At 42.6% G+C, this 27991-nt stretch overlaps 1 protein-coding gene across 10 annotated transcripts in view; it reads right to left on the bottom strand.

Moving 5' to 3' along the window:
* ATM (ATM serine/threonine kinase) overlaps positions 1-27991 on the bottom strand; it is a 203042-nt gene that overhangs the window by 139083 nt on the left and 35968 nt on the right. For all 10 annotated transcript variants that reach the window (XM_056561645.1, XM_056561649.1, XM_056561647.1 and 7 more), the window contains 9 exons: positions 24303-24448; positions 23549-23713; positions 18883-19048; positions 16720-16958; positions 16406-16575; positions 14156-14328; positions 13169-13540; positions 4049-4246; positions 2421-2516 (listed from right to left, as the gene is read on the bottom strand). In XM_056561645.1, the coding sequence (XP_056417620.1) occupies positions 2421-2516; positions 4049-4246; positions 13169-13540; positions 14156-14328; positions 16406-16575; positions 16720-16958; positions 18883-19048; positions 23549-23713; positions 24303-24448 (1725 nt within the window). The remainder of the gene's footprint in view (positions 1-2420; positions 2517-4048; positions 4247-13168; positions 13541-14155; positions 14329-16405; positions 16576-16719; positions 16959-18882; positions 19049-23548; positions 23714-24302; positions 24449-27991) is intronic.

Here is a 27991-nt window from a genome sequence, read left to right as displayed (position 1 = left end):
AATCCTGTATGAGACACATAATGCCCAAGTATTCTCTTTTTTGTTGGTCAAAGGGGTTATCCTGAGATAAAAAGTAATACTATATCCATAGTATAGGGGATATCAGTGGAGGTCCAACTGCTGGGATCTTATCTGATCACGAGAAAGGAGGTCACTTGTCCCTTTAGTGAATAGAGATACAGCAGTCATGGTGGACCGCAGGTCTATTGATTCTCTGTGGGACTTCTGAGCATTGCCCAGTGCTTACAGTGCACCTGTCACGATCAGCGGCAGCAGGATAGGTTTAAATGTCCCAGCAATCTCGTAGCCCAAGACTTTCTCCGAAGCTGATGTGATCAGGAGTTAGAATTCTGGAAGCCCCCTACAAATCTATGAAACTTTCATTATTCTGACTCTTGATCTCGTTAGACTCGTCGTAAGTCTCCATCTATGAGACTGCCTAACATATATCCTGGTACGTCTCATCATGACAGTGCTTATTTAACTCAGCTATGTTCTGATGTTCTCTAGACAGTGAATGAAGCAGTGACTTGGCGTGCACACAGCTGCTCTCTTCACTTGGGGGACAACTAGCATAAGTTCTCGTGATCAGTAGGGATCCCAGTGCTTACAGTGCACCACATCAGCTGCTGCAGGATATGTTTAAATGTCCCAGCAATCTCGTAGCCTTAGACTTGCTCCGAAGCTGATGTGATCAGGAGTTAGAATTCTGGAAGCCCCCTACAAATCTATGGAACTTTCATTATTCTGACTCTTGATCTTGTCAGACTCGTCGTAAGTCTCCATCTACGAGACTGCCTAAGGCATTTACATATATCCTGGTACGTCTCATCATGACAGTGCTTATTTAACTCTGCTATGTTCTGATGTTCTCTAGACCGTGAATGAAGCAGTGACTTGGCGTGCACACAGCTGCTCTCTTCACTTGGGGGACAACTAGTATAAGTTCTCGTGATCAGTAGGGATCCCAGTGGCCTAACCCTAGCTAGTTATCCTCTACCATGTGAATAGGGGATAGCTTTTAATCTTTGGATAGCCCTTTTAATGTAAACAGTTATGCCTTAAGAAATAAAACCTTAAAAAACTCAGGGAGATTAATACCATTTATATCAGTATCTCAACTACTCCTATATTTACAGACTTTCCTGAAGAGCTGGTGATCACTGTATCAGGTTAGGAAGACAAAATCCAGGTAGTATTGGTGACCAGCAGCTCTTCAGTGTGAGGAATGGAAATCCCGTCCCCTGTAAATGTGGTTAATTAGGGTTAGCTCAGTTGACCTTGTATTTTCAGGTCTTGACTGAAATAAGGTCTAATGCAAACTCAACTGCAAATTATTTTATTGTGGGACACCGAATATATGTGTGGTGGCCCAGTACAGAAGTGGCCCTTCTGTACACTGTTGGTCCTATCAGGTGGACTCAGTCTCAGTCCCCTGGCCTCCACACTCCTCTCATCATCCAGTCTGTTAATGTATTATATTCATGTTTATATGCCTTTAAGTGATGTTACTAAGTCTGTGTAACCAGGGAAGGTGCCAGTGACCAGGTGACTTGTTGGTGACCTATGGGAGTCCTCCAAATTTCTCCCTTATATAGCTGGGAGGAGCTAGCCAGTTCAGAAGAGTTTAGTGCATGCTGAACTATAGTCAAGTCAAGACCTGAGAGTGTCTGGTGTCCTGAGGGAGCCAAGGCCTAACCACGCAGCCATGCTTCCATCATCAGTAAACCCCCTTCAGGTGAAAAGTCAAAACCTGGTAAGATAATACAGGGGAGAAGTCTAGTCAGCATAGTCAAGTCTGTTAAGTCTAAAGTCATCATGGGACTGCATAATTTAGTCCAAGTCGACTACAAGCGCCAGCGAACCCACAAGTCTCCTAAAGTCACTGGTCATCTCCCTGGGCCTAACTGAGCTGTACAGACTTTTAACATTTGTCTGCCTCAGTAAAGCTGCCGTTGTTCCGTAACCTTGCATAGGAGTGATTATTTGCCCCGTGCCTGGCCCAGGAACCAGCAGCCATACCTCGGGTGGTGTAGAGGATAACCACGTTCTGGCGTCTTGAATACCAAAGGTTAATAACATCTGCCCTGAGCGTAACAACATCTGCCCTTCACCATATATGTGTCCTGCCATATGTTGCTATGTGCATCAGGAAGAATACCCATGCAAAATGACATCTGATGGAGCATTCTATTTTCTGTCAGATGTTTACTGAACTAAACCTCTGTATAAAATTTCAGGCATGTGGAAGTGGTGTAGGGTCCCACAGAAGTCTATCACAGCTCCAAAGAACTGTCTCAAAGCTATGGCTTTTTAATTATCTTTCTAGATTACTGCTGTAGCAAAAATAACTTGTAATTCTATTTTAACAGAACATAAAAACATAATAAGTAATCTTATATTTCTGCATTTTTACTCACCACTCTAAAAAGCTTCCAAAATAATCCATAGCAGCACTGGAGTTCTTCATTGTAAGGCTAACAATAGACTTCTGAAAGGATGGTTGGAAGAAGTACCTGGGGATGTCAATAAACACATCAGCAACGATGTATAAATGTCCCCAACCAAGTAACTTAGGCTACGTGCACATTACCATTCAGCTTCATTCGGGACCACAAAGCGGAGCTGAATGGGTCCATTGCACGACGGACAACAACGGATCCCATTGTCTTTAAATGGGGTCCATCAGGTTTCCATCCAGTGTCTGTTTATTTGTAGGATCTGAGTAGAGAAAAAAAAGACTTCTATTTCTTTCTCCACTCAGGTCCCACATTTTAATGGAGCTGAATGATATAATGTACAAAGCCAAAGGGTGTATTCACACCACAAATGCTCAATAGGGGGACCGGATCCGGCTGGGAGATGCGAAAACTGGGCGCTCCCGTATTTTAGCCGGACCTGGCCCGTATCTCATTCATTTTAATGAGCCGACCAGAGTCAGTTAGTGTCTCCGGTCGGCTCATTCAAATGAATGAGATACAGGGCAAGGTCCGGCTAAAATACGGGAGCGCCCAGTTTTCACATCTCCCAGTCGAATCCAGTCCCCGTATTTAACAGTCGTGGTGTGAATGCACCCTAACAGACCTGACATATACCTTGTAAAAAAAGCAGAATAAGAGTTCCTATATACCGGATAGTAAGTATTTGTTTTTAGGTAGTAGGTGTAGTAGGTGTCAAGAGCTTCTCTTTAAAGGGGTACTCCGGTGAAAACCTTTTTTCTTTTAAATCAACTGGTGCCAGAAAGTTAAACAGATTTGTAAATTACTTCTATTAAAAAAATCTTAATCCTTCCTGTACTTATTAGCTACTGAATACTACAGAGGAAATTCTTTTCTTTTTGGAATTCTCTCTGATGACATCACGAGCACAGTGCTCTTTGCTGACGTCATTATAATAATAACTCTTTATTTATTGTTGTCCTTAGTGGGATTTAAACCCAAGGCCCCAGCACTGCAAGGCAGCAGTGCTAACCACTGAGCCACCATGCTGCCCTTAGCATACATCTGCTATGCACGGTTGCTAAAATGGACAGAGATGTCTGCAGAGAGCACTGTGCTCGTGATGCCATCAGTGTTCCAAAAAGAAAGGAATTTCCTCTGTAGCATTCAGCAGCTAATAAATACTGGAAGGATTAAGATTTTTTAATAGAAGTCATCAAGCCAATTTGGCCCTTATTTTTAGTTAAATTTTTTTTTTAATTGACATCGCCATATCAGGACTTTTTTTTTTGCAGGACAGGTTGTATTTTTTAATTACACCATTTTGGTGTTCATACAACTTATTGATTACATTTTATAAAAAAGAAAAAGGAAAATACAGCAAATACGAGGGTTAAAAGATGAAATTGTGAGGTTTTTTTGGAGGTCTTGTGGAGTATAGGCCTTGATTGGTCAGGTTTGTTTTGGTGACGGCTGACTTTATGGTAATGGTCGATCAGTATATGTAGCCACCACCAAGCCTATTGCACTTTAAAGCTAATTGAAGCTCCTCCTGGTAATGTTTACAGCATAAATAGGCTAGAACATACTGCATATTTACTATCACTCACTGGTTTACTAATGGGGTGTGCTCATTGATGTCTTCCATTTCATCATCTAGATGACCAAACAGTAACCACTTAATGATTTCTTCCTTTAGCAGTCTTTTGCCCCCATTGCCTTCGTGTAAAGGGAGCTCCAGGTGAGAAGTTAGATGATCTGGGGCGATGCCGGAAGTCAGGGCCAGACACAAGCACTGCACTGCGGAACTGCAAGAAATTGATAGAATAAGAGAATATCAATATATGCAGATTGTAATCTGTAATCTTGACACATTTCACACAATGAAAACAAATATTTAAATTCAAAAATATGAAAAAAAATTCACCAACTGCCAATATCAATCTACAGCAGAGTTTTTTAAACAGGGTGCCTCCAGCTGTTGCAAAACTAGAACTCCCAGCATGCCCGGAAAGCCTTTGGCTGTCCGGGCATGCTGGGAGTTGTAGTTTTGCAACAGCTGGTGACGCGCTGTTTGGGAAACACTGATCTAAAGCTACAAGTGGGAACATGAAAAAAAAATCCCCTTGGGAGAACTTTATAAGTACGGTCCATGAAGACATTAGGAAAAGATTACACAATGAGTTCCAGTTTACTGATTAGTACCTAAAACAACAATTAAATGGAATTATGCTCCTTCTGGTTGTTTTTTATTTTATTTTTATTTTTTTTACGATAATATCTCACTATTATTGTCTGTATGTACTCCATGGCTTCAACATCTCACATGAGTATGGGTTTTTGTATTCTAAACAAAATTATCATGTATTGTGCAGTGTAAAAAATGTATTTTATAAAGTGAAAAAAAAATCACTTTAGGACATTAAATGAATTTCCCAGGATATTTTTTTTTATTTGACTATCCTACAGGGGTTGTAAAGTTAGTGTAGTTCATAATATAGTGTCTGTACCTGTGTGTGACGGCATACAAAATGACTGTTGTCTCAGATTTCTCCCAGGTTGCAATGCGGCCGAGACCTGACTCACTAGTCAGCTAATGACAGGGAGCCTGTCTGCTTCAATGGGGGGAGGGATCAATCTGCAACTAATGCAACAGCTGTAGGCACCCTGATTGAAAACCACAGGTCTTTTGAATGGATGCAGCTCATTTATGTTTCAATGGGTGGGGTGGCTGATGTGTGGGAGGGAGGAAAATGGAATTATGGGATTTGTAGTCAAAAAAAGAAAAGTCAAACAGGAAATACCAGTTCACAAAAAGCTAGCCACAGTGTTATGGTAATCTCACAGCATAGCCATTTAGCCCCAAGAAAAGTGCAGATCCTTCCTAAGCATGTCCATTACTGTCTGCCAGGTACATACTAAAATCACCTTATGGTGGAGAACCCCTTTAATGATATGTAACCGTAGGTCTGGATAAGACCAAGTCTTGTTCCGTACCCTATATACATTTAAAAACTGAAGGAGAAAGGAGAAACCCTGCTGTGACTACTGGGGGGAAACATGGGGTCACTGCTGCTAGTACTGAGTTAAAGAGGGCAGCACTGCTGTGATGACTACTTGGGGTCATGTTCTGTGACTATGAAAGAAAAGGTGAGGAAGAACTACTTAACTACTTCAAGAATACAAAAGGTAAGAAGAAACATAAGAAGGCTGCACTCACCACAAAGTTCTTCCCAGGAATATGGGGGAGATTTCTCAAAACCTGTTCAGAGGAAAAGTTGCTGAGTTGCCTATAGCAACCAATCACATCGCTTCTTTCATTTTTAACAAGGCCTCTGCAAACTGAAAGAAGCGATCTGATTGGCTGCCTTGGACAACTCAGCAACTTTTCCTCTGCACAGGATTTGATCAATCTCACCCTGTGTCTTTATTTGGGGTCTTCAAACAAAAGCATACAGTTTCTGGATAAGCGGGGAGCGAGAGACGCAGCTCTCAGGTGCGGGGCGTACCACTGGATGACGACTAGTTTCTCGTCATTACAGACGCTTCTTCCGGTCAGTAGTACGTCCATCTGTAGTGGTATAGATGCTTATATACAGGTGGATGATTAATATACATCAATAATAAATAAAAAAAACTATATCAAATACTGACACCTAGTGAATTAAAAACATAAGCAAAAGCTACCAATTGTTAACGAGACAAAACTACAAAGGTCATTTCAAAGAAAAGAGGAGAGGTCGTTCCTTTCATTTAACCCTAGCGGGCCCAAAGCTTGTAGATGTATATTCCAGAAAGCTTCTCTACGAAGCAAGTAGGTATGCTGATCCTCTCCCTGTGGAATACTTTCTATTCATTTGAGGCCGGCAAATGTAAGTTGGCTGATATTTTTATGATGCTCTCTCGTGTGTGTGATAAAACGAGCAGCACCCTTGCCGGTCTGGAGCGAATTGAGGTGTTCACGTATGTGTGTACATAGTTTTCCTTTTGTTTTTCCTACATAAAAGAATTTACAGGAACAAATCAAAGAATACACAACATAATTCGTTTGACATGAGATAAACTGGTTCACAAAAATGTTTTCACCTCCCAAAATAAAGTTGCGTCTTGCCAAGTTTAGTTTGCAATAATTGCAATTTTTACAGGGATAATTCCCTTTTGGGGTGGACATAGTGAGCCAGTTTTCCTTTTTCTATTGAGTTCTACGTTTTTCATTTTTAACAGTGTCCTCTATTGTTTTAGTACGCCGAAATGTGATCATTTGTCTTTCCTTTGCATATTCATTTAACTCATGATCATGTTAAAAAATTATCCAATTATTTAAAATGCTTTTCTTTACCTTATCATTCATACATGTATTTGCAAAGGAAAAAACACATCTTTTATTTTCTCTCTTTTTTTTCTTTTTTTTTTGTGGTTTTCTCAACAATTCCTGTCTATCTCTTTTCTCTGTTTTCTCTAAAGCGAGGTTTATAATTTCTTTTGGGTATCCCCGTTATTAATTGCTGCTTAAAGGTATCAGGGTTACAATTGACTCTTTTTAATCGTAACATTTGACTGTAAGGGATGTTATCTTTTACGTGATTCAAATGAGAACTGTTGTAGTACAACAAGGAATTTTTCGCAATACTCTTGCAATAATCAGATGTTTCCAATGTGTTGTTTTTAATTTCCATTCTAACATCTAGGAAGTCCAGAGTCTTACCCCCAAATATTCTAGTAAACAACATATCCATGCTATTTACTTCATTGAGATACTGTACAAAAGGTGTCAAATTCAGGTTTAGGTCCTTCCCAGACCATCAATATATCATTGACATATCTAAGGTAGTATTTAATATGTCGGGTATAAGGATTGATGCATGTAAAGATACATTGTTGTTCAATCCCGGAAAAAAAAGCAATAACCGTAAAAGAATATCCGGACAAAAAATGAACAAATGGGTGGGTGCGGTGTCCCCAAATGAGGCTACAAGGAAGAGTTTTTATGGTTAGTACAAAAAAAAAATCTCCTTTTCTCAGGTACTCTTCATTGGGGGGACACCTATACTGATGGGACGTACCAAAGCAGTCCCCTAGGGTGGATAGAACAACCACTAGCGAAAGGAGATCAGTCCCGAGACTGAACCCACTCGTCCGTAAGGCCTGTGGATGAGACCCCAGGCAAGAGATAACGGAGGCCCAGAAACTGAGCTCCCGGAAGATCCCCCAGCCATGGAGATGGACTAGGACACAAGGAAGGGACCGTGATTCGAAGACTCTAAACCTACGGTCCATATAGAGAGAGACAAGAAAAGGTTGACTAGGAACCCAGATGGGCCGGAACCACCCAGGAGGAAGCAGGAAAACAACGCCAAAGGAACACAGAACCAGACAAAGGTCTAGCCCAACTGGAAAACAAAAATGGAAAAGGATACAACTAGAGAACCCCATCCAGAGTCAAACGATTCAAGAGAACATGGCGAAAAAACACCAGATAGAGCAGAGTACACCTGAGCAGAAGGCGAGCACAGAAGGTGGAGACCAGAAAACCACTGGAAAAAGGAAAGAGACGGAAACCGCCTCTAGAGAAGCCTGGTGCATAAGATCAATGACCGGAACATCTGCAGACCCAAAACCCATATCTCAGGGGCCCGCCGGGAGCAATCGGGAGACGAAAGTAGCTTAACTGGTAGAATCCGGATGACCGTAATGCCCTTCATTTCGGGAGTACAAGGACCCCGAAGGAGGAGGCGGAACGAAGAACAGCCAAAAAGGTGCGGAACGCCCTGAAAAGGACTGGAGGTTCCAGAGTCACCAGGAAGACTTACACGGAAGAATAAACGGCCAAAAAAAAATGGAACGGAAGACCTCTAAAAGGAGCATCCCAGAACATTGGAGCGGCCGACATGGGAATTGGAGGTTCCTGAGTCTCCTGGAAGACATATACCTGAAGGGAAGTAAACCCAACGTCCGCAAAATGCTCCGGGTGACAAACTTCCGTGTCGAGACAAGAAGAAGTGTGATACAGAAAGACTGCCCCAGAAATGGGATCGCAGAGAAGTCTGGCCAGGATAGCTACACCTGCCCGAGACCTCAACCATCACTAAGGCCCAAAGAACCAGGAGGGCCTACCTAGAAAAGAAAGCATGCCACAGCATCCTAGGATAGTGTTCAAGGCAAGGAGACTAACCAGCCGTGGACCCCAGAGGTCCAAGCGGACCAGAGCACTCCGAAGGAACATCCCGTCAAGACGGGAACGGAGAGGAAACAAAAGGGAACCCAGCTGGATTGGAGATATGGGGGGGGGGGGGCACCAGGCCCCATGCCAGAACCGAAATTCTCAACTGCCCCAGACCTGCGGAAACAAAGACCAAAGGAAGGCCCGAGGCACACCCCACCGACAGAAGAGAAGGCAGGCTTAACACGTGCAGGGGGGCTTAGCAGATGTAGGGACACAGACACAGTTACCTCACGAGTAGTGGTGTTCGTGCAGACACGAAAGAAACCGCAGACCACCAAAAATCCGGCAGTATGGAAGACAGGCTCAGTACCCACAGGTGGGTCACAACCATGCCCCGAGCAGACCAACGTTGCACCCCTAGAAAGGGGAACAGAGAGTACTGCTGTTGCTGTGAAAGGCCATGGAACCTGCAGGAGATGCCCACACCTAATTTCCTAATGGTGTTACACACCAGGACTGCCGTCGCAGATGCAAGAGATGAAGGATGCATGTGGAGCGGGAACCATGCAGACACAGTCTGACTGGCATAATGGTCCAATAAACCTACAGAGAGACACTATGTGGAGCTTTACATGGAAGTTAGTCACCGGACTGCAGTCGCGGGAGCAGCAGGAATGGGGGAGGAGACCAGGTGGATTAGAAAACCATGCAGACACAGTCTGGCAATCTGGCAAAGGGACCATGGCTACACCGGGTCCTGCATTTAGAACCACACACCGAAAGTGGGTTACCAGCCTTCAGCCGTGGGAGCGGCAGGCATGTAGAGAGGGACCTGGTAAGGTAGGGAACCCTGCGAACCAGCCTTTGGCGCAATGTATTGGTACCTTGGAGCAACAAGCGGTGACTCGCTCGAAACTACGCCTTGGCAGTGGCATACCTGAACTTCTGACTGGAGAGGATTCCTGAACACGTAGGGTCACTCCTTCGAACTCTCCCACAGAAAGTGGGGCACATGAGTGTCGCTGATCTGATGGGCGACCCGGTGGAATAGGAGACCATGCAGACAATGTCTGGCTTACCGGCATCAGTCCCTCGTATCTGCAGGGACCCTCTTACAGATTCCTCTCACCAACAGTGAGGTACGGGGAAAAAAAAACAGCCAAGCACGTGGCAGCACTGAGATGGGAGACCGACGGCGGCGAGACCTTGCAGACAGCGGTCTGACGGGATGAGTGCTCCTTCAGGCGCTGGAGATAAGGGGCACAGTCAGATAGGCAATAACTGAGCCCCTTTGACGCCTGTGGAAGGGCGGGGAGGCCTAGACTCCATGGATAGAAACCCCAAAACCCATCAGTATAGGTGTCCCCCAATGAAGAGCGTCCGAGAAAATTGCAATTATTGCAAACTAAACTTGGCAAAACGCAACTTTGTTTTGGGAGGTGAAAACATTTTTGTGCTGCTCGTTTTAGCACACACGAAAGAGCATCGTAAAAATAATATCAGCCATCTTAAATTCTCCGGCCTCAAACAAATAGTAAGTATTCCACAGGGAGAGGATCATCATACCTACTTGCTTCGTAGAGAAGCTTTCTTTAATATACATCTACAAGCTTTGGGCCCGCTAGGGTTAAATGAAAGGAACGACCTCTCCTCTTTTCTTTGAAATTACCTTTGTAGTTTTGTCTCGTTAACAATTGATAGCTTTTGCTTATGTTTTTAATTCACTATGTGTCTGTATTTGATAGTTTTTATTTTTTATTATTTATGTATATTAATCATCCACCTGTATATAAGCATCTATACCACTACAGATGGACGTACTACTGACCGGAAAAAGCATCTGTAATGACGAGAAACTAGTCGTCATCCAGTGGTACGCCCCGCACCTGAGAGCTGCGTCTCTCGCTCCCCGCTTATCCAGCAACTGTATGCTTTTGTTTGAAGACACCAAATAAAGACATTATTCCTGGGAAGAACTTTGTGGGTGAGTACAGCCTTCTTATGTTTCTTCTTACCTTTATATTGGATTACCACTTATCCTTGAATGCTGGCACCCCCTAATAGCTACGGAGTACAGAGGCTGTGTTATATCGAGTAACATAGGTGTTGTGAATGCAGTGCAGTGTACAGGTGCAGTGCCTGATTGCCGTTGACTTCTACTCTTATGTCTACTTAAAGAGTATTTTTTATGATGTTGTTAAATTTTATAACCTCCCAGTTCACTGCCCCCATCATAAACCTTTATTTCTATAATTTTTTTTGTTTTCTACCTTGATATTGCTCTGTATTTTTTGCTCAGTCTAAGTCAGATTCACAGACTGGGAAGGGGAGTTCCCCAGCAGGCGTGACATCATCTGAAGCCAAACAGGGGAGAACTTCCTCCCTCCCTCTGCTACACACACAGCCCAGAGCAGTTCAGTGTGAGATGAGCTCTGATTGGCTAATGCTACCCCCCCCCCCCCCCCAACTCTTTCCCCCCCTCAGCACTCCAGACTGCATTTCCTTTTTTTTTTTTTACTTTCTGTCAGGCCAGCAGGAGTCCAAAATCTGTGCAAGAGATGGGGGGAAATGTGCTTTGGAAAAGTAGAGAGACACCTAGTGGCAGCTTCTTAAACACAAATTAAACATAGAAAACTTCATTTTACTTATTAGAAAGAATTTTTTTATTTACCATAAACTCCTAGCAGAAATTAGTTTGAATGATCGTGCCCATTTAATTAGATGGAACTGTGAATGCAAAGTCTGGAGTTACATTAAAGCATGCCTTAAAGGGTACCTGTATGCAGAATAACTTTCCAATTGCATGTTATAAAAAATATGCTTCTTTCTATTTGATTTTCCACTTAGGAAAAAAAAAATAGGAAAGTCATGGCCGCAAGCCCTTTTTTTTAGATTTCAGACTCATGCTGGAGTCCTAAATCTAAGACTGCAGCAGGGACACAGACAAGCTCAGCACTGCTCCCTGTCTGTCAATCAGACAGGCAGGAGCCAGCACTGTGCTCATAGCACAGCAGAGCATACTACTGACTCTGCCTTACGGCATGCCCTTATTCATTTTACTATCTGAGCTCCGATCTTTCTTCTCTCTGCACATGCAGTTGTAAACAGAGAGGAGAATATTCAGAGCTGTCAGCTGAGCGTGTCTGTGTCCCGGCTGCAGTCTAAGATTTAGGACTCTAGCAGGAGTCTGAAATCTATAAAAAGGGCTAGCGGACAGAACTGGTAGGGAGACGTCTAGTGGTAATTTTTTCAAAGTGGAAAATTAAATCTAAAGAAGCATATTTTTTAATAACATGCAATTGGAAAGTTATTCTGCATACATTAATCTATAATATATCAAATGTTTTTTGATGAAAGGTAAGACTCTCAATCCCTTTAAGACTCTTCATACTGGCTGAAGTGCATTGGCCAAATCTATATTTTCTCTTGCATTTGTTGCTAGCAGCTAGTTGGGGAGCATACATTAATACTAAAGAAGTAGAGAAAAGCAAGAGGAAACACAGGGAAGCACCTGATTCATTGTTGCGAGCCCTTCTCAACCAAGATCAGAGGGAGTCCAAGAGGTTGGACCATATATTGATTATAAAGAGATGCCACATATGAGAGGGGAATACACAAGGGCTTAAGGCTCACACTAGTTCATGTCTACAGGTCTACATCAAAATAATTTTATTCCACTCAAATTTCGTTCTGCAAAGCTTGCTCCGGAATTTTTGCAGTTTTGCAGAATTTCTGTGTGCTCAAAACACAGAATTCTTCCGAAATTCAAAGCCCCATTGGTGTCAATAGGATTTTGCCATGGAATTCCGCAAAATTGAAAAAGACATGTTCAATGTTTTTGTCGAATCTGGAAAGTTAATTTTCCTGCAACAGAAATTCTGGCATGTGAATGGGACAGCGAAAACCCCATTTCACACAATGTGCAGTAAAGTTTGCGGAATTTCCGTGAGAAAGTTTCCTGAAGAATACCACATGGAAATTCCTCTTAGTAGGATCTCAGGACAATCCATAGTCCTGCTATGGAAACATTAAATGCAATTTTAACTGCTGTAGTGGAGGATAGTATTCACATGTATATCACATGTTAGAAGAGAAGTGTAAAACCAGATTACAACAACCTCAGTTGCTGGACAGTTTTTGAAATCACCTGCACCTTGCATAATGTTCCCTGTGAAATAACCTGTGGCCCTTGCATAGGGTACCCAGGCCTGCCAAATAATTGTCTCCCATATTTATTATTGATATTTTACTTTTAGGGTGGGGTCATACAGAGCACATCCACAGCATATTTTACAAGACCAAGCTCCCTGCTGCTGCTGGGTAACTGTGTGTCCACTCGCAGCCGATTTCCCGCTGTAGACACAGTGCCTGCTCGTAGCAAACTTGCAGCTTGCAATGCGCCACTACCACCACTGTGATACATACAACACAGATCTACCCAACTGCAGCAGGGTGCTCTCTCTTGTTACTGCCAACGGCGCTTCTGCAGTACTACGAATAGTAAATGACTCATTAAAAAGATATAGCACAGCATTCACCATTATAAATTACTATTACTTTACCCTACCTGGAAGGTTTGCCCGCAGACCCAGAGAAAATCTTCCAAAAGTCTCTGTCCACTGGTACTAGACCTCCTTGTAAGATGACTCCTAAAAGTGCAAAGCTGTCGGCCTCAGTCTGCGGAGAACTTAAACTGCGCAAAGTAAGAGCCCATATTTTTGTCCAAAGCTTCTGTAGATCTGATTTTGGGGTGACTGTCACATCTGTCTTTTGTTTTTGACAAATTGCAAGCTCCTTTAAACATTTCAGAACGAACATCGCTTTCTCTCCTCGTCTTTGCTCAGCCAAGAGCTGGTGAAGGATGGTGAGTATTGGTGTCAGCTCACTACATGGTAGACTCATGGGATGCCGAGCTATCAGACATGCTGCTATTTGTAACCTTGAACAAAAGACAAGGCAGAAACAGAAATGATCCAAAAGCCAACTGAAACAACATTTGTTGATAATAGAAATTTAGATTCAAAATAGTTTTTAGACATAAGGCACCATAACAACAGTCAAACCATAACAACAGTCAAAGCCATCCAATAAATACTGTCAAAAAGTGCATGAGAAACTGTAGTTAAAAGTTTTTCATTACCTCTGTGCCGGGGCTGCAAAAACAAAAAAAACTAACTTTAGGCTGAGCGCACTGTCATGTAAGGAGCCTGTGCCCCGCCTTCTCCCTGCTGCCTGGGCTCATTACATGACAGTGCGCTCAGCCTATCACCGGCCGAGGCGGGACATCGCTGCGGCCGGCGATACGCTGAGCACAGTATGACTCACCGTCCCCAGGAGGCAGATCAGCACCGGATGACCGGGACGCCGATATCAGCGCAATGGAGGAATGTAAGAAAGTAAGTTAAAGTTAGTTTTTTTTTGTTTTTGCAGCCCGGGCACAGAGGTAGTGAAAACATTTTCAATACAGTTCTCCTTTTAAGAGTCCAGCATCCATGACCAAATGATGATGTATTGATGTTCAACTGATGTTATAATGAATAAAGATCACCCTTACCATGGGATGACATCAAAATCATTCTTTGATCTTTGAATCTTATCGCGGACCACTTCCCAACCCAGTTCTATCCTCCTGCGTTTGCTTGGGGCCCCATTTCCAAGGGGGTCTCTCTGAGTCATCGCAAAGGAAGCCTGTGTGATTTCCAAGACGCGGGTCTCTTCAGTAAAGAGCTGAGAAACAAAATGAAGATGTGGTTGGTAAATCCACAGTAAATGAATGTAAACCTGCCTTGGATAAATATATATTTATCTTAAGATTTAAAAATAAATAAATACAAAATAAATAAAATAAAAATGAAAGAATATAAAGGGTAGACGAGATGGACTAGGGGCTCTTTTTCTAATGACAATTGTCTATGGCTCTCTTTCTAACATGTGGATACAAATATTTGTCCATACAACGTGAAGAATCAGTAAGATTATATTTTAATAGATTGGACAATCTTTACACCCAGTAATACAAATATGTTCTTTTACATTTTTATTTGAATAAAAAGAGAACTTTATGAAGCAATCACTAGAATTCACTAGTAGTGCATGCTATTTAGGCTTTTTAAATGCTATTGAGGCTTCAAAATTGCAATTTATTTTGGCATTTAAGGGGTCATTGGCAGCGATTGTTGACAGCTGACTGACTTCTGCAGCCGACACCTGCTGTCTATGATGCACGCTTAGTTTCTGAGCTCATAGTATAATAGTTCCTACAAGCCATAGCAGCAAGGCACAGTCACCTGAACATGTTAGGCATGTGTTGCCAAAGGGTTCAAGATTTTTCCAGGACTTTGATTTACATGGTTATAATTTATTGGACTATATTTTTTTCAAGACCATACAAAGGGAAATCTCTACTTTTATTTGGGGCACAAGCAGGCCTAGGATTTTCTTAAAGGGATACTCCGGTGGAAAACTTTTTTTTTTTTTTAAATGAACTGGTGCCAGAAAGATAAACAGATTTGTAAATTACTTCTATTAAAAAAAATCTTAATCCTTTTGGTACTTTTTAGCAGCTGTATGCTACAGAGGAAATTATTTACTTTTTGTGTTGTTCACAGTGCTCTCTGCTGACACCTATGTCCGTGTCAGGAACTGTCCAGAGCAGCATAGGTTTGCTATGGGGATTTTCTCCTGCTCTGGACAGTTCCTGATATGGGCATCAGGTGTCAGCAGAGAGCACTGTGGACAACACAAAAAAATTAATAAAAAAAATAAAGATTTTCCTCTGTAGCAAACAGCTGCTAAAAAGTACTGAAAGGATTAAGAATTTTTAATAGAAGCAATTTACAAATCTGTTTAACTTTCTGGCACCAGTTCATTTAAAAAAAAAAAAAGTTTTCCACTGGAGTACCCCTTTAAGTCCTCTCTAAGAGCAGCAAATGTGGCGGGGTGGCTTTGACAGTACTCCGGGAGAAAAACTTACTCCCTATCCTAAGGATAAAGGATAAGTGTCAGATCGCGGGGGTCCAACCGCTATGGGGCTCCGGCTCTCCATCCAAATGTCATGTGTAGACAACTGCACAAAGCGGCAGCTGACACGCCCCAACAATGCAACTTTGTGGGAGACCAGAGATTGCCCAGTGTAGAGCTCTGGTTTTCCCATAGAGCTGCGTTGAGGGGTCGTGTTGGCCACCGCTTCATGCAGTAGTTGAACACGCCCAATCCAGGAGGAGAACCAGGGCCCCGGATGGGAGATCATGGGGGTCTTGGCAGTCAGACCCCCCGCGATCTGACACTTATCCCCTATCCTTAGGATAGGGGATAAGTTTTTATATATCGGAGATCTCCTTTAAGATTGTACCATATGGCAGCTGTTCTGTTTAGAATACTGGACTGGACCCATAATGTGCAATCTGGAGAGGTCTCTCTTCTCTATGGACCTGGCTTTGCTTCCATGGATTGCGGTTCATGACCGACACATTTTCTCTTTATTTATATTTTTGCACTTTCGTGCAGGCTCTTGTGAGTTCATACTTCAATATTCTATAAAACATTTGGCTCTGTGTTAACATATGAACAATTCAGTTTATGATACACCTGACTAAATGGTAATGACAGACTGTATTTTGGTTTTATGCTATAAACCTTGTTCTATGCTTGTCCTTTGTTTCTATATTTTATTGATATAACTTTTAATATGTCGGTACTATTGTACAGCATTTTGCTTTCTGCCAAAAAAGAAAGATTCCACATACTTTATTAAACTACTATGAAATCAGACAGAATTGCTGTAGGCAATGTATCAAAACAATACCTGATGGCAAATATCTGCCATTAGTTCCACCAAGTTCTCATTGACTGCAATGTTTCGGGAGCCAGAGGAGTATTTCCCTCTGCTGCCTATCTGAGTGATCTCACCCATCAGGGCATCATACAGATTGTACAGATTCCTCTGCCACTTGTCACCATCAAATGCGTAGGCACCTGTAGAGTAAAGAACGGGTTTATCATTCTATTAGCCTGTCATACTTCTTTTGGCACAAGATAATACATGTATTTGGATTATGTAATTCTTTTATGAAACAGACAAACAAGCTGAATTATAAACCGTGGTGTGGAGTAACGCACCTTCTTCTACAGTCTTGGCTCCCCTTGGGTGGTGAACATGTACCATTAACCGAAAAAACTCCACAATCTCTTCTTTCAAGGCATCTTTAGGTCTCTGCTGGGTCCATAAACGCAGAACTATGGGGAAGACGTCTTCCCCCAATTTACACACCCTCATGCGGCAATTTAAAGAAGCCATGGGGAGGAATGTGTTCAAAGCAGCAAAGATCTGGTCCAAACCAGGAAGATTTCTCTCCTCTCTAGGAATAAACAGATAAACTCCATGTAAAAATGAAATTACGCTACTATTTATTTACCTATTCATTCCTTGTGTGCAGTGAAAATGGACATTATCACTGTCATAAAATATAACTTTAGGCAGAGATGTACTGCTTCTGATCATTTAAAAAATAGAATAATAAAATTATACTCATAGGGCAAATGGACATACAGAGCATTTGGAGTAAAGGTATTTTGGACATGAATGTAGGAAAGTGTTCTTTACAGTTACAGCAGTCAAACTATAGAAAGCTATACATCAGAAGGAAGTAATGGTGTATAAAAGTACACCATGCCGCATGCATTTTGGGCAGCAGAAAATAGGTGACAGGTTCATTTTAACCCCTTGGGGACGGAGCCCATTATGACCCTAATGACGGGAGCATCTTTTGCAAATCTGACCACTGTCACTTTAAGCATTAATAACTCTGGGATGCTTTTACTTATAAATTTGATTCCGAGATAGTTTTTTCGTGACATATTCTACTTTATGTTAGTGGTAAATTTTCGTCGATACTTGCATCCTTCCTTGGTGAAAAATTTGAAAATTTCATGAAAAATTAGAAAATTTTGCATTTTTCTAACTTTGAAGCTCTCTACTTATAAGGAATATGGATATTCCAAATAAATTATATATTGATTCACATATACAATATGTCTACTTTATGTTTGCATCATAAAATTGTAAAAAGTAAAAAGAGTTTTTACTTTTGGAAAACATCAGAGGGCTTCAAAGTTCAGCAGCAATTTTCCAATTTTTGGCAAAATTTTCAAAATCGGAATTTTTCAGGGACCAGTTCAGGTTTGAAGTGGATTTGAAGCGTCTTCTGGTTAGAAATACCGCATAAATGACCCCATTATAAAAACTGCACCCCTCAAAGTATTCAAAATGACATTCAGTAAGTGTGTTAACCCTTTAGGTGTTTCACAGGAATAGCAGCAAAGTGAAGGAGAAAATTCAAAATCTTCATTTTTTACACTGGCTTGTTCTTGTAGACCCAGTTTTTGAATTTTTACAAGGGGTAAAAGGAAAAAAATCCTCTCAAAATTTGTAACCCAATTTCTCTTGAGTAAGGAAATACCTCATATGTGTATGTCAAGTGTTCGGCGGGTGCACTAGAGGGCTCAGAAGCGAAGGAGCAACAATGGGATTTAGGAGAGTGAGTTTTTCTGAAATGGTTTTTGGGGGGCATGTCCCATTAAGAAAGCCCCTATGGTGCCAGGACAGCAAAACCCCCCACATCGCACACTATTATGGAAACGACACCCCTCAAGGAACGTAACAAGGGGTACGGTGAGCCTTAACACCCCACAGGTGTTTGACAACTTTTTGTTAAAGTCAACATTTGTTAACATTTTTTATTTTCACGGACCACTGTTCCAAAAATCTGTCAGACACTTGTGGGGCGTAAATGTCCGGGCATGCTGGAAGTTGTAGTTTTGCAACAGCTGGAGGCACCCTCGTTGGGAAACACTGGTCTACGTAGAGGACAGGAGCTTCTTCAGGGTCCTGTACAGTACACGCAATGTCCTAAAAAAGTAACATGGAGCCGCCCTCACCTGGTGTCCAAAGGAGCAGTTAACCATGGTATAGGTTAAAAGTAGTACTAAACATGTAGGGGGCGCTACCACACAGCCAGTCAGTGCATACACTTTAGGAATACAGGGGTTTTACCAGTGAATGCCCATTCTGATTGGTCGGTTCTTCCAGCCATTGACACGTTTCGCAGATTCCATAGCATTGTATGTTGAGTCTGGTTTCAAGTTACAATGATCCAGAAAAGACCATTGTATGTTGAAACTATTGTATGTTGAGGCCAATGTAAGTTGAGGGATCACTGTACACATGAATGTACATTTTAAAAGAAATACATATTTATTTTTCCAGATAAATTCGTCAATCACCTGACCCGGTGAATCACCACAGAGAAGAAGTTGAAGAACTTGGAGTGCATTTCCTCAGTCTGGAGACAGCAGCCTCGGGTAAGAGTCTGGATTATACGAGCCACCAGCAGACGGTTTATTGTACTGTTTGGTTTCAAGTAAAGGTTGGAGTAAATGCTCCATAAATCTGCAACATGGTAAGTAAAAATGAATGAGAACTAAACATACAATCCATCAGAACAATTTTTCCACACATCCATTAGGTTTACTCGAATCCTTAAAGTGGCTATACAAATATATATACAGTGGTCCCTCAAGTTACAATACTAATTGGTTCCAGGACGACCATTGTATGTTGAAACCATTGTATGTTGAGACCAGAACTCTATGGAAACCTGGTAATCGGTTCTAAAGGCACCGAAATGTCATCCAAAAATAGGAAAAAGTGAGAATTAAAGAAAAATAAGTAGATAACTAATATAGATAAAGCAAATCCTTACATATAAAAGTAAGAAAGATCTGCTGGGAGCTGTAAATCACTGTCTATGTTAGTGTTTCCCAAGCAGGGAGCCTCCAGCTGTTGCAAAACTACAACTCCCAGCATGCCCGGACAGCCAAAGGCTGTCCGGGCATGCTGGGAGTTGTAGTTTTGCAACAGCTGGGGGCACCCTGCTTGGCAGACACTGGTCTATGCAGAGGACAGGAGCTTCTTCGGGGTCCTGTACAGTAACATGGAGTCGCCCTCACCTGGTGTCCAAAGGAGCAGGTAACCCTGGTGCAGGTAAAGAGTAGTACAGAACATGTAATACCTCTCTGTACTGTAGGGGGCGCTACCAGCATACGCTTCAGTAATACAGGGGTTTTATCAGTAAATTGCCCATTCTGATTGGTCAGTTCTTCCAGCCATTGACACTTAACACAGATCTGGACTGTCTGTATATTGTATGTTGAGTCTGGTTTGAACTTACAATGGTCCAGAAAAGACCATTGTATGTTGAAACTATTGTATGTTGAGGCCATTGTAACTTGAGGGATCACTGTACAGGCAAAAGCAAAATGTTGAAAAATGATCTGTATAGGAGCTTTCCAAAATATCTAGATAGCACATGTCTCAGGTAAGTGGGATCGTGCACGATTACTCCTTATTCTCACATTATGCCTTCTTGGTGACAAAAAATATAATCTAGCATTACTAGACATTCTAGACGAGTTGTACTCTAGCTGCTTTTACACATTAGTACGGAATACATCCCTGTTAACTTTTTTCACATTATCTTGGAGTGCTGCGTTTCACTTTGTTCATATACACACACATATATATATATATATTTATATACAGTCATGGCCGTAAATGTTGGCACCCCTGAAGTTTTTCTAGAAAATGAATTATTTCTCACAGAAAAGGATTGCAGTAACATATGTTTTGTTATACACATGTTTATTCCCTTTGTGTGTATTGGAACTAAACCAAAAAAGGGAGGAAAAAAACTAATTGGACATAATGTCACACCAAACTCCAAAAATGGTCTGGACAAAATTATTGTCACCCCTTTCAAAGTTAAGGGGAAAAAAAGATGGTGTCAAGCATGTGATGCTCCTTTAAACTCTCCTGGGGCAAGTAACAGGTGTGGGCAATATAAAAAAATCACACCTGAAAGCAGATAAAAAGGAGAGAAGTTCACTTAGTCTTTGCATTGTGTGTCTGTTTGTGCCACACTAAGCATGGACAACAGAAAGAGGAGAAGAGAACTGTCTGAGGACTTGAGAATCAAAATTATTGAAAAATATCAACAATCTCAAGGTTACAAGTCCATCTCCAGAGATCGATATTTGCCTTTGTCCACAGTGCGCAACATTATCAAGAAGTTTGCAACTCATGGCACTGTAGATAATCTCCCTGGGTGTGGGTGGATGAGAAAAGTTGATGAAAGGTGTCAATAAAGGATAGTTCAGATGGTGAATAAGCAGCCCCAAACAAGTTCCAAAGATAATCAAGCTGTCCTGCAGGCTCAGGGAGCATCAGTGCCAGCGCGAATCATTTGCCATTTAAATGAAATGAAACGCTATGGCAGGAGACCCAGGAGGACCCCACTGCTGACATAGAGACATAAAAAGCAAGACTATATTTTGCCAAAATCCTTCTGGGAAAACATCTTGTGGACAGATGAGACCAAGATAGAGCTTTTTGGTAAAGCACATCATTCTACTGTTTACCGAAAACAGAATGAGGCCTACAAAGAAAAGAACACAGTACCTGCAGTGAAATATGGTGGAGGTTCAATTATGTTTTGGGGTTGTTTTGCTGCCTCTGGCACTGGGTGCCTTGAATGTGTACAAGGCATCATGAAATCTGAGGATTACCAATGGATTTTGGGTCTGACTGTACAGCCCAGTGTCAGAAAGCTGGGTTTGCGTCCGAGATCTTGGGTCTTCCATCAGGACAATTAAATACTACAACTCAGTCCAAAAGGACTGAGTAAAAAAGTCCACTTGTTTTCCCTCACTGTAATTTGTTTAAAACTTAACTTTTATTACTGAAAAAATATTACATTTATATGAGCTGAAAATGAATTAAAAGTCCAGGATCATAAGCACACTCTGTGATCTCTATATACTGATGTCCATTTGGACTGACATTGATTTTTAGTAATCAGCACACCTGCAGTGTGTGCCGATAGTTGTGGCTGATGCTGATGTAAAAATTCCTAACACTGCCCCCCTTAACATGTTTCGTCACTACATGTGACGTCTTCAGAGGTTAGGGAGCAATGACCATCAGGACAATGACCCCAAACATACGTCAAAAAGCCCCCAGAAATGGATGGCAACAAAGCGCTGGAGAGCTCTGAAGTGACAGCAATGAGTCCAGATCTAAATCCCATTGAACACCTGTGGAGAGATCTTAAAATTGCTGTTGGGAAAAGGCGCCTTCCAATGAGAGAGACCTGGAGCAGTTTGCAAAGGAAGAGTGTTCCAACATTCCGACTGAGAGGTGTAAGAAGCTTATTGATCATTATAGGAAGCGACTGATTTCAGTTATTTTTTTTACAAAGGATGTGCAACCAAATATTAAGTTAAGGGTGCCAATAATTTTGTCCAGCCCACTTTTGGAGTTTGGTGTGACATTATGTCCAATTAGCTTTTTTTTCCCTCTCTTTTTTGGTTTAGTTCCAATACACACAAAGGGAATAAACATGTGTATAGCAAAACATGTGTTACTGCAATCCATTTCTGTGAGAAATACTTCATTTTCTTGAAAAATTTCAGGGGTGTCAACATTTACGGCCATGACTGTGTATATATATATATATATATATATATATATATATATATATATGCCGAGACCCCTAATTTCAACCCAAAATCCCAGGAAAAGTTATTGACTCGAGTATAAGCCTAGGGTGGGAAATACATCATCCCCCCCTGTCATCATCCAGACCCCCGTCATTAACATCCTCATCATCATCACCGCCTGTCATCATCCAGACCCTCATCATCATCACCTGTCATCATCATACACATCCCCCCTCATCATCCCCTTGTCATCATCCCCACCCCCTTCATCATCCCCTTGTCATCATCCCACACACCCCCCTTCATCATCCCCTTGTCATCATCCCCACCCCCTTCATCATCCCCTTGTCATCATCCCCACCCCCCTTCATCATCCCCTTGTAATCATCCCACACCCCCCCTTCATCATCCCCTTGTCATCATCCCCACCCCCCTTCATCATCCCACACCCCCCCTTCATCATCCTCTTGTCATCATCCCACACCCCCCCTTCATCATCCTCTTCTCATCATCCGCCCTCAGTGGTCTTCAACCTGCGGAACTCCAGAGGTTTCAAAAGTACAACTCCCAGCAATCCCGGGCAGCCATCGGCTGTCCGGGCTTGCTGGGAGTTGTAGTTTTGAAACCTCCGGAGGTCCGCAGGTTGAAGACCACTGCGGCCTTCGACATCATCCAGCCCCCCTCTCACCCCCCTTTAGTTCTGTACAGTACTCACCTCCGCTCGGCGCTGGTCCGGTGCTGCAGGACTGTCCGGAGAGGAGGTGGTCCGGTGGGATAGTGGTTCCGGGCTGCTATCTTCACCGGGGGGCGCCTCTTCTCCGCGCTGCGGGCCCGGAATAGAGGCGTTGCCTTGACAATGACGCAGAAGTACGTTGGCAATGAACGTACCTCTGCGTCGTTGTCAAGGCAACGTGACTATTCTGGGGCCGGGCCCTAAGCGCTTAGAAGAGGCCTCCCCGGTGAAGATAGCAGCCCGGAACCACTATCCCACCGGACCACCTCCTCTCCGGACAGTCCTGCAGCACCGGACCAGCGCCGAGCGGAGGTGAGTACTGTACAGAACTAAAGGGGGTGAGAGGGGGCTGGATAATGTCGAAGGCCGCAGTGGTCTTCAACCTGCGGACCTCCGGAGGTTTCAAAACTACAACTCCCAGCAAGCTCGGACAGCCGATGGCTGCCCGGGCTTGCTGGGAGTTGTAGTTTTGAAACCTCTGGAGGTCCGCAGGTTGAAGACCACTGCGGGTGGGGGAGTTCACTCGAGTATAAGCCGAGGGGCGTGTTTTCAGCACGAAAAATCGTGCTGAAAAACTCGGCTTATACTCGAGTATATACGGTATATAGATAGATAGATATACACACAAACACATTTATTTCCATTAATAACCCAGCATACCTGCCCATTGTTGTGGTGTGATTTCACACCAGTATTTCCGCACCGTTAGAATGTCTTTCAGCAGGATGCTGCTGTAATCGGTTCCATAAGCTGCACACTTTGTGGGGTCTTTCACTGTGTCCATCACATGATGCAAAAGTTCTGCACATTTTAACCGTGGAGCTCCTGCAGATATAAAGTAATATGGCATGTTAGGGTCACTGGGTGGGCGGAGAGCGTGGTGGAAACATACAAATTCCTTGCAGATGTTGTCATTGGCAGGATTTGAACCTAGGACCCCAGGACTTGCAGGGGAATAGTTAGAAGGCCCCTAAAAAAATTAGACAGCCAGCAGGTCCTGTTGAAACTAGCAGGTTTGGCAGACTTTTTTCTAATATGTTTGGGGGTCTTGGTAAATACTTGTGTGTCAAAAAGGATCATAGCTGGGAATATTTAAAAGAACAGGACTAGGAAAAGTTTCTAGTATTGCTCATTTACAAACTGCAATGACTGTATCACATGTAAGGCCACTTACACACTGCAGTATTCCATTCAGTAGTTTGCAGTAGTTTTTGTAAGAAAAAAGAGATGTGGAATAGAGAGAGAGAGTATATATAGAAAGAGGTATATACCTTATGGGAATAAAAGGGTCAGGAATAGGAGAAAAGAATTGTGATGCAGTAAATATTAAAATACATCTGCATTTTTAAACTATAACACTGCAACATAAAAAAGAAAAAAAAGAAATAGGAAACAAAAGGTAATAGTCACTCACTTTTATTTGCACATCGAATAAAATATTTAACCAGACTGCTAATCTCTTGCATCTTCTTCTGTCGAGTCGCTTGTGTTGATTGGGAAACATTTGCTTTGGCAGATTTAATGCTTTCCGTCTCTTTGAATATATATTTTTGTAGGAACCTGTCGAAGACACATTGTATGTAGCCTCAATGAATTTATTTCATTTTGATGAATTTAGGTGAATTAGATATATGTAAAACATTGGTTTGGATCGAAGTATATCCCAAAAATTCATGCCTCCATTCTGCCTAATGTGAACAGTTCAGGCCTGATAGGATGCATCCAGGTCCTACCTGAGCCTGTTTTGGTGAATTTACCATCACAACATCATGTGGCAGAGAGTTCCATAGTCTCACTGCTTTTACAGTAAAGAATCTCTGTCTGTGATGATGGTGAAACCTTCTTTCCTCTAGACGTAGAGGATGCCTCCTTGTCATGGTTACCGGCCTAGATATAAAAATATCACTAGAAAGGTCCCTGGACATGTCCCTGGACATACATGATCATCCCTAAGAGATCTTTTTGTCCTCCCAAAAAAAGTTTGTTAACCAGTATACCTATTTCTTTACTCACCCTGGTCGCCTTTTCCGCACTAGCTCCAGTTTAGCCATTTCCTTCTTATATACAGGGGCCTAACAATGTACATAATATTCCATCTGTGGTCTGACTAGTGATTTATACAGAGGCATAACTATGTGTTGAGTCTTTTCATTCATTGCAGTATGTTATTAGCCTTGGCAGCAGCTGCCTGGCACTGTTCACAAACATTTGGGTTAGGTTGCAGTTCACAAACATTTGGGTTACGTTGCAGTTTGGTAGTCATGCAGTAACTCGTGTAGGTGTAATATATAGACCACCTGGTCAAGTTAAAGAAGTAGATGATCTACTAGTTGAATAAATATCTAAAATGACAATGAAAGGAGAAGTTATCATTATGGGAGACTTCAATCTTCTGGATATAAACTGGAAAACCAAAATAGCAAGTTCTGCAAGGAGTACAGATATTCTGAATTCCCTACTGGGATTATCTCTACAAGAAGTGGTTGAGGAGCCAACGCAGAAGGAGGCCATTTTGGATTTGGTATTCACAAATGGGGATTTGGTATATGATGTTATTGTTGGCGAAAGCTTGGGATCTAGTGATCAACAATCAGTGTGGTTTAATATAAGAACAGTGAAGGAGTCACACCACACAAAAACAAAAGTTTTAGATTTTAGAAAAACAGACTTTTCAAAAATGAGATTAGTCATAAATGAGTCCCTATCAGACTGGAACAAATTACATGGAGTTCAGGAGAAATGGGACTACTTAAAAGGCGCTTTATTGAAGGCAACAGAAAATTGCACTAGACTTGTCAGTAAAAGCAGAAAAAGGAAGAGACCACTGTGGTACTCAGCAGAAGTGGCCAAAATCATAAAAAAACAAAAAACTAGCATTTAGTAATTATAAAACAACACAGAGCAATGAAGATAGGGAAATCTACAAGATTAGGCAGAAAGAGGCCAAGCAAGTTATAAGAACTTCTAAAGCGCAGGCAGAAGAAAAACTAGCTAAGTCTGTGAAAAAAGGGGATAAGACATTCTTCAGATATATAAATGAAAAAAGGAAATCAAAACAAGGAATAACTACCGTATTTATCGGGGTATACCACGCACCGGCCTATAACACGCACCCTCATTTTACCAAGGATATTTGGGTAAAAAAAGTTTTTTACCCAAATATCCATGATAAAATGAGGGTGCGTGTGTGCGCGTGTATACCCCGATATACCCCCAGGAAAGGCATGGGGAGAGAGGCCGTCGCTGACCGCTTCTCTCCCCCTGCCTTTCCTGGGGTCTAGAGCGCTGCTGTCGGCCCTTTTCACCCCCTGGTTATCGGCGCCGCTGCCCGTTCTGTCCCCCTGACTATCGGTGCTGGCGCCGATAGCCAGGGGGAGAGAAGCGGCGCCGACAGCCAGGGGGAGAGAAGGGGCAGGTGCACCCATTGCCGGCGCCGCTGCCCCGTTGCCTCCCCCAATCCCCGGTGGCATAATTACCTGAGTCTGGTCCGCGCTGCTCCAGGCCTCCGTCGTGCGTCCCCAGCGTCGTTGCTATGCACGGCGCGGCGCTCTGACGTCATGCGCCGCGCCGTTCAGCGCATAGCAATGACGCCGGGGACGCACGACGGAGGCCTGGAGCAGCGCGGACCCGACTCAGGTAATTATGCCACCGGGGATGGGGAGAGGCAACGGGGCAGCGGCGCCGGCAATGGGTGCCGCTGCCCCTTCTCTCCCCCTGGCTGTCGATAACCAGGGGGTGAAAAGGGCCAACAGCAGCGCTCTAGACCCCAGGAAAGGCAGGGGGAGAGAAGCGGGCAGCGACAGCCTCTCTCCCCCTGTCTTTCCTGGGGGTGTATCGGCATATAACACGCACACAGACTTTAGGCTAAAAATTTTTGCCTAAAAAGTGCGTGTTATACGCCGATAAATACGGTAAATTAAAAACAAAGGAAGGAAGGTATGTAGAAGAGAATAAGGGGCTAGCCGACTGCCTTAATGAATACTTCTGTTCAGTTTTTACAGAAGAAAAAGAAGGAAAAGGACCTCAATTAGAGAGAAAAACTAAGGAATCGTTTGATGCAGGTGTCTTTACAGAGGAAGAGGTTCTACGTTTGCTTTCTAAAGTGAAGACAAATAAATCACAGGGGCCTGATGGGATACACCCAAAATTATTAAAAGAGTTTAGTGGTGAGCTAGCAAAACCGTTAGCAGATTTATTTAACGAATCAATGGTAACAGGAGCCGTCCCGGAAGATTGGAAATTAGCAAATGTTGTGCCCATTCACAAGAAAGGTAGTAAGGAGGAATCAAGCAACTATAGGCCAGTAAGTCTGACATCAATAGTGGGGAAATTAATGGAAACCTTACTAAAGTATAGGATTGTGGAACATCTAAAATGCCATGGATTGCAAGATGAAAAACAACATGGGTTTACTTCAGGGAGATCATGTCAAACAAATCTTATTGATTTTTTTGACTGGGTGCCTAAAATAATAGATGGCGGAGGGGCAGTAGACATCGCATATCTAGATTTTAGTAAGGCTTTTGACACTGTACCACATAGAAGACTTATCAATAAACTACAGTCATTGAGCTTGGACTCCAATATTGTTGAGTGGATTAGGCAGTGGCTGAGTGACAGACAACAGAGGGTTGTAGTCAATGGAGAATATTCAGAGCAAGGTCTTGTCACCAGTGGGGACCTCAGGGATCTGTACTGGGACCAATATTGTTTAATATCTTCATTAGCGATATTACAGAAGGTCTCGATGGTAAGGTATGTCTTTTTGCTGATGACACAAAGATATGTAACAGGGTTGATGTTCCTGGGCGGGATCCACCAAATGGAAAAGGATTTAGGCAAACTAGAAGAATGGTCAGAACTCTGGCAACTGAAATTTAATGTGGATAAGTGCAAGATAATGCACCTGGGGCGTAAATACCCTGGGGCAGAATATAGATTATTTGACACAGCCCTGACCTCCGTATCTGAGGAGAGGGATTTAGGAGTAATTATTTCAGAAGAATTAAAGGTAGGAAGACAATGTAATAGAGCAGCAGGAAACGCTAGCAGAATGCTTGGATGTATAGGGAGAGGTATAAGCAGTAGAACGAGAGAAGTGCT

Source organism: Hyla sarda, chromosome 2, assembly GCF_029499605.1.
Source record: "Hyla sarda isolate aHylSar1 chromosome 2, aHylSar1.hap1, whole genome shotgun sequence".
NCBI lineage: Eukaryota > Metazoa > Chordata > Amphibia > Anura > Hylidae > Hyla > Hyla sarda.
The sequence above is the reverse complement of the archived record's forward strand: the minus strand, read 5'-3'. Positions and strand labels throughout refer to the sequence as shown.